The sequence below is a fragment of the Amphibalanus amphitrite genome, unplaced genomic scaffold (assembly GCF_019059575.1).
Source record: "Amphibalanus amphitrite isolate SeventyFive unplaced genomic scaffold, NRLGWU_Aamphi_draft 000793F_arrow, whole genome shotgun sequence".
Classification (NCBI taxonomy): domain Eukaryota; kingdom Metazoa; phylum Arthropoda; class Thecostraca; order Balanomorpha; family Balanidae; genus Amphibalanus; species Amphibalanus amphitrite.
Genome location: NW_024882287.1, coordinates 82,872 through 92,368, shown reverse-complemented (window position 1 = coordinate 92,368; position 9,497 = coordinate 82,872). Strand labels below are relative to the sequence as shown.

Below are 9,497 nucleotides of genomic sequence, written 5' to 3'. Positions count from 1 at the left end.
GAGCGTCCTCTTCAAGTGTGCTTTATCTTTAACGTTCTGTCAACTACCTCGTTCTGCAAGATAACTCTTATTTCCGTCACTTAGGTACTAGTCTTCTTCTCTAAGTAAACTCGCTTATATCAGAATATATTTCCATACTTCATTACAGAGCTATACAAACTACACGACGATATAGATAATGCTATAGAACAGCATAGAAGGGCATGAGGTAAACTAAAAAATAGCACATATGCTCGAAGCGCTCGGCGGCATATATCTACAAAATACACGGTCAAGCAACATATCACGGATACCCAGCACATCATTGATTAGACACAAACAACGACAAAATATACGACTTTAAAACGGTACCGGCATTCAGCAGCCCAGCCTATAACGGTGGGCTCACTGCTCGCCCGCCACTCCTCTCAGCCCACAGCTAGGCAGCCCGTAGCCCAGGGACGCGACTCGGGAACCCGCGCTCCCTCTGACTAGCGGCGCCCAGCACTGGCGACGAGGCTTTGCGGGTGATGCAGGGAGACCGCAGGGCAGGCGACGACGCCTTCCGCGTCACACACGGCGAGCGCAGTGCCGGCGACGACGTCTTGCGGCCCAGGTCGGGCGACCTCAGCACGGGTGAGGAGAACTTGCGCGAGATGGCCGGCGAGCGACCGGCGGTCGGTGATACGGTGCCCTGACGCGCCCCCTGCTCCAGAGCCTGGAAGCGGCTGATGGCCCGCGCCACGCTGTTGGTCTCGGGGCGGCCGGACCGGTCACGTGCTGCTCTCGTCGGCGAGCCGTGCTCCCAGTCGTCCCCAGAGAGTTCGCTGCTGCCCAGGTCGCTGGTCGGCGAGCGGGAGAGCAGCAGCGGCGAAGACACGTTACGGGAAACCACCGGCGACCTGCGCGATCTCCGTCCTCCGCTGGAGGAGCCCAGCTGACGCACGTCCTCGTCCGTGGAGGACTTCTGGAGACGGCGCTCGTCCTGGGAGGACAGCCTCTGCATGTCCTCTTCGGTGGAGGACTTGCGGAGGCCTTGTGAGGGCTCCTCGGTGACCGGTGTCGTTTGTCGGCGGCTTTCCTCGCCGGAGCTGGGCCGTGATGCTGTCCTCGTCTGCCGGAGCGAGCTCCTCAGACCGGACCGCTGGAAGGAGGACCTCTCGGAGGTCGTCTCAGCCGAGTCCCTCGGTCGGCGCGGACTGACCGGCCGCTGCGGACTGCCCTGTCTCAGCGGACTGGTCTGTCTGTCCACAGCCGAGCGGGGCGTCAGACGAGGTGACGACGGTAGCGAGCCTGGTCTGCGGGCGCTCAGCTTCCTGGCATCAGGACTCGGCTGCCTCTGACTGGGCTGGGTCTCGCTCGTCTTGTCATCTGTTTCCTCGATCTCTACTGACGGCGCGCTACGAAACGAATGCTTGGATACGTTTTCAGGGGCATCCACCGATGCGTTTTTCCGGAAGACTTCTCTCCTCGATGGCACTTTCTTTTCTTCTTCGTTGACAATTGACGTCTTATTGCGGGGTTTCGCTGGTTCTCCCATGTCGATCACAAATGTGCCGGGACGTATCCTGACCATTTCCTGACCGTCGGCTAGGACATCTACAGACTCGCTACCGGACCGGTGCTCCTTCACCGGGAGCAGAAGATCCTTTCTAGAGTTACGATTTCTCCTGGCATGCATGATAGCGTCAGAAACACTCTGCGTACGCCTCGGCCCCTCCTTCTTCTTCCCTGCCTCGGGCAGTGTCTTGCTCTCCTCCTGGCAGCTGCTTCTCCTGGTCACGGCGCTGTCGGCGTTGCGGCTCCGCCTCAGGGACGCCCTGAGGTCGGTGCTGCTACCGTCCGGTGTCGAGGTCTTCCTCCTGCCTCTTAGGCTGCCTTGACGCACAAACGGCGATGGGGATGTGGTGCCACTGCGCTCCTGGGACTGATTGGCGGCCGCCAGACCAGCCGCCACCTGGTTCTGGTACTCGTCACGGAGCTTGAACGTGTTGACCCGCTCGGCCTTGGCGGACCCCGGAGAAACCTTCTGAACGCCGGCTCCCTTCCACGGAGGTCGGTTGTCGGGCACCTCCGACACGCTTGACCTCAGACACGCTGGGAACTGGTCGGGACGCATCGGCACGCTGCTGAGCTTCATGTCACACAGACGCTCCCGCGACTTGGAGATGTTCTTCTTGAGGTGGCTCCTGCTGACCCTGACGGAGAGCGCCTCGCGGCTCTTGGAGATGGATCTCCTCAGCGTGCTGAGGTCGCTGGCCGGCCGGCCGGGCTCGGGGCAGGTGCTCAGAGTCTCGCTGGGGCTAACGACCAGCAGCGGAGCGGAGGGCACGCTGGGACGGCGCAGCCAGTCGTGCTCCAGCAGCTGGTGCGGGGACGGCCGGCCGCTGAAACACAGACACACGGGACGAGTGAGGAATACGGTACAACCAGAGAGCTGGGTGATTGGGAGGCGCATCGGCCGTGAATGCTGTTTTTAAAAGGTAGCCGACTCGAAGACTAATTGACCTCATTATCTCGAAGAAAATATAATGTAGGTTCCTAGATTTTCACATTAGTGTGCCGTGTACCTACATGTCGATTCGTACATTCAGGGACAATTTTGTACGCAATCACAATGCTAGGCGTTTTGATGGAAAGGTGCTTGAGCAAATAGTGGAAAAGGTTATCATGAATGAAGTCAATTATTGAAATAAAGTGCAAATAATATAAAACAGTCATTGTCGCAATTTAGGTACGTCGGGCACGGCAATTAATTTAGGCACGCCACATTTAAGTTACATTGTTGAACGTTCCGTTAATTTTCGTCGAACTAATTTAATAACTATCAAGATCGACTTGAAAATAGCGACTTAAATTTGATTTTATCCCAGCATTTAACGAATGTAAAGTTACTTAGTGGGTAGGCAGGTCGTGCTCATTGTCATGGTACATTAAAACATCATTCGAGCAAGCTCGGGACAGAAGCCATCTGACTGAGCCAAACCCGGGACCGCCCGCGTGTACTGTGCTGCCATCTACGGTATAGTGTTCACGGCCGCAGTGTGGTCAGGCATGGTCCTATAAATACGAAGATACAACGAGTTACACGCAGCTAACGCCCCCTGAGTCAGACTCGGACCACCACACCAAATTTGGTGCAGATTAGCACGCAGTGATATCTAGTAAGTAGGTTGGACTGCAAACCGTTATTGTTGCGTGGGCGTAGCTGCAATGTCTACCTACCTGGGGTCCTTAAGGAGGCATCTGCGGATGAAGTCCTTGGCGGCAGCCGACACGTCCTCGAACAGCTCGTCGGGGAACTCGAGCTCGGCTCTGGCGATGTTGCGGAACGTCTCGGCGTCGGTGTCTCCTCCGAACGGCGTGAAGCCCGTCAGCAGCACGTAGGCCAGCACGCCCACCGACCTGGGGACAGGAAGACACCACGTTGGTGTAAGTTGGAGACAGTGACACGCTGGCATTTTTTAAGTGTAAACGGAGGACACAGCAGGGTGTCTCGGAACACATTAGCACGGAAATTGTTTCAGTTCATAAGAACACATAAGTGTTTTACTAGGAGGCGGAACCGGATAAACATTAGTAGGTACGATAGTGAACTGGATGCGCTGCGGGGCTGTTCACTGGGTACAAAGTGTAATGTAAACAGATGACAACCGTTGGGCAGTGAGGTAAAGTAGTTAGAACACAAAAACATGACAGTGATGCAAACAGGAGATATAGCAACACGGTAGCTAGCCTAATTGCATACACAAACACGGAACATAAGCTGGCCTGGGAACATTTACACTCAACAACACGATATACAGTCGCTTAGAGTGGGACTTTCCGTTACATGCCGCCACATCAAATGGATCATGTGCAAGCCGTTAATAATGATACAACCCATTTACCTCATAACATATACAAATAACACAATCCGTTACATGATGTACATATAAAGTGAACCTATTATTTTGCGTAAATACCATGTAACGTATGCACAAATAAGGTGTTTTTTCGGATCTAACTCAGTGGCCAGCGCGGACACAAGGACCGACACCGCGTTTTCAATAAATGTAGGACCGAGATAAGTACATGGGGCCAAACAAAGGATGCTGTAACGTCTATTTTTGCATGGTAAGCAAAATTACTTCGATAGGTTTTCTCAATAATAAATCGACGATACCACGACTGCATTTTTGTGGCGTGTTATTTCAATTTTTCATCGAACGATGCTTTTCATTCCAAAAGTAAACGTGGATTTCGGAACTCCCAGATGTCGTATTCTATCGACGAACTTAGCACAATACGGCATCTGACTGGTATCGGTGAGACCCTGACCGCCATCGGTGGCCAGATCTCCTCACGTCATTGTTGTTGTTATCTTTCCACACTCTGGTGCGGAGGTCGGCTGCTCTGTGCCGCGCTGTGCCCGCGGGGCCGCGCCGGTGCGCTGTCACTGGCCCGGCACCGCTCAGGGGCCGTTCCATACCGCACCGGGGCGTGTGGTAGCCCCACACGGCGCGGCTGACAGCTCTGTCATACAGAGCACGTCCTTATACGGTACCCGGCGGCCCCGGGACCGGCACCCCGCCGAGAGAGATGGCTTCCCACGGCGGCAGGAGCAGAGTTCAGCCGACAGAGAGGCCGTACGTCACCGAAACGGCTCTAAATGCCCACCGTCCGACGGCAATTGAACACATGGGATTCGTTATTGGTTCGCCTGTCGTGCCAGTCCGCAGTGATGAGCAAGGCCGCACAATTATCATATGTTACCTGAAGATGTATCTTGCCATTAAAGGTAATCAGACTGGTGTGTATGAACTTTCTCAGCCTATCACAAACACGGAAGTACACGGGATTATTAAAATACAAAAATGTTTAAAGGTAGGCATTTGGACAGCGAGCAATGACAAATGGTTCTCTATCTACCTATGGTCATGTAATCCAACTTTCAAATCCATAAATCAATCACACTCTGGGAGTTCTTGTTAGGGGATTATTGATAGCTGTGATTATATCAATTAGCGACCTTATATCACTTTGACGGAGTACGATCGACCCGAGTGTTAGAGCAGCCTATCGACCGTCTGATCGGGCACATACATCGAACACACAAAAAACGCCCACCAGCAAAAAACATCTAGGAGGGACACTAACGATAAACAGAGATTTGCTTTCAGGCAGCCTCGTATATTCAGCAGAAAATAAACGTTCACTGGTGCAGATGGCTCAACTAAACACCAAATCTGGAGACGCCCGATAAAAAACTGGGAGTGATGTCATTCTCAGCTGCGGCGAGGTCGACTGGCGAGGCCGGTAACCTTGGAGAAGACGCTCTGTTTGGTGATAACTCGCTGCTCCCGGCGAGTGATAGTGTTTTCCTCCAGTCGGAGCCGTACAAAATCATTTGTTTACGTCTCAGAAGGTCAGATAAAACTGAGACTACGTCACAACCCTATTTTTCTGGGGTTACTGACGATAAATTTAGCTATGATTTTACCAATGATATACCTGTCTTATTCAAGGATTGGGGAGTGAAAAAATCAGCGTTTTGTCCTTCCGAGTGTTTATATAGACTTGTATACGACCACGATGAGGCTTACAGGACTGCTAGAAAATATCGGCAGACGGTGTGTGTCATATGTGCTAGTATGTATATAGCATGCAGATAAATTATTGATCCAGTGATAACCATTGGGAATTATTGTCATTTTGGTTATTGTCGAAATACGTGATTAAAAAGCTGTTTGTCCAGTGTCCACGACTCCACATATTTGCCTATTCCCAAGTCTCGACATTTGCCTTCACTAAGTCGATTATCTGATATCTCCGCGGACACAAATGCATTCCAGTGCCCTCCCAGCAGGCATTCCCTCATTAGCAGACCCCAGTTCACATCACGCCGGTGGTCAGTCAGTTTTATATTCGGCTGGACAGGGCTCCTTATAGCCTTGCGTTGGCGCTGGGCAGGATATGACGGACTGCCCTTCGGAGCCCCCGTCCAGACAGACCTGCGCGGTGTTGCGTCAGACTTCCAGCGGGGACATTTTGAATGGTCGCTAATGAGCTACACGGAGGCGGGTCCTTATGGCCCACTGAACACGGATTATCATAACTATATCTACTCGGTCATCTTGTCCCAGCCAAAGCTGATTGGTCGCCTCTGATGGAGCTTTTGGATCCGAGGTAATTTGTGGTCCTGTGAGTAACCGCGGAAATGTTTTACCGTGGTCCTCCGCAAGGCATAAGATAAAAAGGTCTTAAGTTGTTGAATCAATTATGACGATCATAGCAAATGTGCATTCTTGTGTATTTGACGTAAGGTTACAACAAAAGACGGCTGCAAGGACAAGGTCACACCAAAAGACGTCGGAGGACACTTTTGTCAGACTACTAAAAACAGCACCTATAGGCATATGACAATCTATTCAATGCCTCCTTTTCTGGAGTTCTTCAAATTTATAAGCACCGCTTCTTTGGTGTATCAAGAACGTTTCTCTGGTGACATCAGCTATTTTAATGCCGACTTGCCTTGGAAAAAAATGCCACCATGCTGATAGTTATCAAAGTACACAGCTGTCATTCTACTTTTAAAGTCTTCGGCCTATATATAGTGAAGACTTGGTGAGCTCTCTCTCTCTCTCTCTCTTTCTCTCTTTCTCTCTCTCTCTCTCTCTCTCTCTCTCTCTCTCTCTCTCTCTCTCTCTCTCTCTCTCTCTCTCTCTCTCTCTCTCTCTCTCTCTCTCTCCCTTCTCTGTTAAGTCCTGAGTCCTGGGCACCCGACCTCGACACCTTACTGGAGATATTTGGCTATTGTTTTCGACCCTGTCCGTATGACGAAGCTGCCACCAAACATTACCATTGCGCAGTCAATAGCGCGAAACCCAGAAGTCCTTGCTAGAGATGGTCCCAGGGTATGATACAGACGTTACGCTCTATAAGGTGAAGAGGCAGACATCCGATCCAGCTCCCGCTCCGGTGCCTAAATACTCTAGATAATGCTAAACAACTGTATGTTCCAGTCAGTTGCCTCAATACCCATTAATGCAGTCAGTACCCGACATGGAACCGGCCCGTCCAGACACAAGGAAAACAGTCACCGCGTCACGTGATGCCACCCCGGTCACGTGACCCGCCGACAGCACCGGGTGCAGGGCGATAGCAGCGACCCTGCGGTCGCCGGGCGGCGGTCACGTGACCGGCTGCGGCGGGTGGCACGTGGGGCGACGGCGGTGTCTGGCTTTATTTGGCGCTGGTGTGTGCTGTGGCGTGGTGCTGATTAGGATTTACACGGCTGTGGGAGGCTTCTGCGGGGCGTGTGATTTGAGCCGGCGCCAGCCACAGGCCCACAACCGGACAAAAACCGAGGACATGGGATCAGTCTGTATCTACAGACTGGCTACGGTATACTGACTGCTCGGACAACTTACAACCGATAAGATCTTTTAATTTATACACTGAACTGCCGAACTTAATTGATTCGGCAACGACAGAAAAATCACGGGCAACTTAAAGCAGGTTCCTACATCCGGCAGGCCCGGCAACTGCTTGAAGCTATTTAATGCGACGTGCATGGGACCCCGACAACTTTCAGGATAACAATGTCTCAGATAGCGAGTGTTTTACACATACAACAACACTAAGGCTGGGGGGATCCAGAGCGTCGTAAGCCTCGTCGCAGCTGCGACGTGTCGCAAGTTGTGTAGTAAGTCGTTTTTGGAGGGATCAATTGATGAGTAGCGTTACTTAAGAAGTAAAGTCTATCGCAAAGTGCCTGATTTACGACACAACTTACGAATTTGAAATAGCAGTCGTAAGTTGTGTCGCAAGTTGATATGGCCTTGAGGGAGAGGTCACAGGTCACAGGTCATTGGGGTCATGGTCACGAAATTTGCATGGTACGTGGAAAATTGTTGAAACTTGAGATCCTGAAAATTTCGTTGCAATCCGTTGGCGCTAACGCGAGTTATAAAGCAAGAACCAACGGTTCGTCTATGAGGCCTCAATCCGCGCCAGCGAGAGTGTTGAACATGGTGCATAATATGTTATATTCACATTTATTGGGGTATTCATGGATATGAAGTAGCCTAACACCATTCCAGCAACTACTGGCGAATCCAGAAAGGCGGTCTTGGACGTTGCGAGGGGCATCCCCCAAAAGATTCTCCAAATTCTAAAAACGATGTGTCCCAGATGACCCCCATGACCTCGAATTGATCTCTGTGATGACCCCAAGTTGACCTCTGTGACCTGACGTGTCCCAGATGACCTCCAATTGAGCTTTGTGATGACCCCAAGTTGACCTCTGTAACCTGACGTGTCCCAGATGACCTCCGTGACCTCCAATAGAGCTCTGTGATGACCCCAAGTTGACCTCTGTGACCTGACGTGTCCCTTGATGACCCCCATGACCTCCAATAGAGTTCTGTGATGACCCCAAGTTGACCTCTGTTACCTGAAGTGTCCCAGATGACCTCCGTACCTCCAATTGAGCTCTCTGATGACTCCAAGCTGACCTCTGTGACCTGATGTGTCCCAGATGACCTCCAATTGAGCTCTGTGATGACCCCAAGTTCACCTCTGTAGCCTGACGTGTCACAGATGACCTGCGTGATCTCCAATAGAGCTCTGTGGTGGCCCCAAGTTGACCTCTGTGACCTGACGTGTCCCAGATGACCTCCAATTGAGCTCTGTGATGACCCCAAGTTGACCTCTGTAACCTGATGTGTCCCAGATGACCTCCGTGACCTCCAATTGAGCTCTGTGATGATCTCAAGTTGACCTCTGTGACCTGACGTGTCCCATATGACCTCTGTAACCTCTAAGTGACCCCTCTGATGACTCCAAGCTGACCTATCTGACCTGATGTGCCCCAGATAACCGCCATGACCTTCAATTGAGCTCTGTGATGACCCCAAGTTGACCTCCGTGACTTGACGTGTCCCAGATGACCTCCGTGACCTCCAATTGAGCTCTTTGATGACCTCAAGCTGACCTGTGTGACCTGGCGTGTCCCAGATGACCCCCAATTGAGCTCTGTGATGGCCCCGAGTTGACCTCTGTAACCTGACGTGCCCCCAAGTTGCCTTCTGTGACCTGACGTGTCTCAGATTACTTCCGTGGTCTCCAATTGAGCTCTGTGATGACCCCAAATTGACCTCCGTGACCTGAAGTGTCCCAGATGACCTCTGTAACTTCCAATTGTGACCTCAATCTCCAACTCTACTAACTCTCTGTGACCTCATACTCTCTTAACTCATTTCTTCTAAAGCATCGCTTCTAGATGCCCTATAGCGCCACGAATCTCCTGTGATCGATCCCAAAATTCATGGCAACTAACGTGAGCGTTAGCAACCACAAGTCACCCAGTTGAGACAAAGCTTCAGAATCAGAGAACATGCTTGAACTGGCTGTCTCATAAGCTCGCAAACCAGAAGGGCGAATGTTCCTTTATGCTTGATAGAGTTTTCGACCTTACTGACGCTTACTACGGGATCAGCTGATCGTGTAGCCTTTTAAATTCTCGAGTAAAGCGG

General features: G+C 51.5%; 1 protein-coding gene across 1 annotated transcript in view; it reads right to left on the bottom strand.

Annotated features, from left to right (window-relative positions):
- Window positions 1-114: 114 nt before the first annotated feature.
- Window positions 115-9,497, bottom strand: part of LOC122366263 (MAP/microtubule affinity-regulating kinase 3-like) — a 28,987-nt gene continuing 19,604 nt past the window's right edge. The window contains exons 6-7 of the mRNA XM_043338289.1: window positions 3,205-3,384; window positions 115-2,366 (exon numbers count right to left, since the gene is read on the bottom strand). Of these exons, the coding sequence (XP_043194224.1) occupies window positions 419-2,366; window positions 3,205-3,384 (2,128 nt within the window). The 3' untranslated portion in view covers window positions 115-418. The remainder of the gene's footprint in view (window positions 2,367-3,204; window positions 3,385-9,497) is intronic.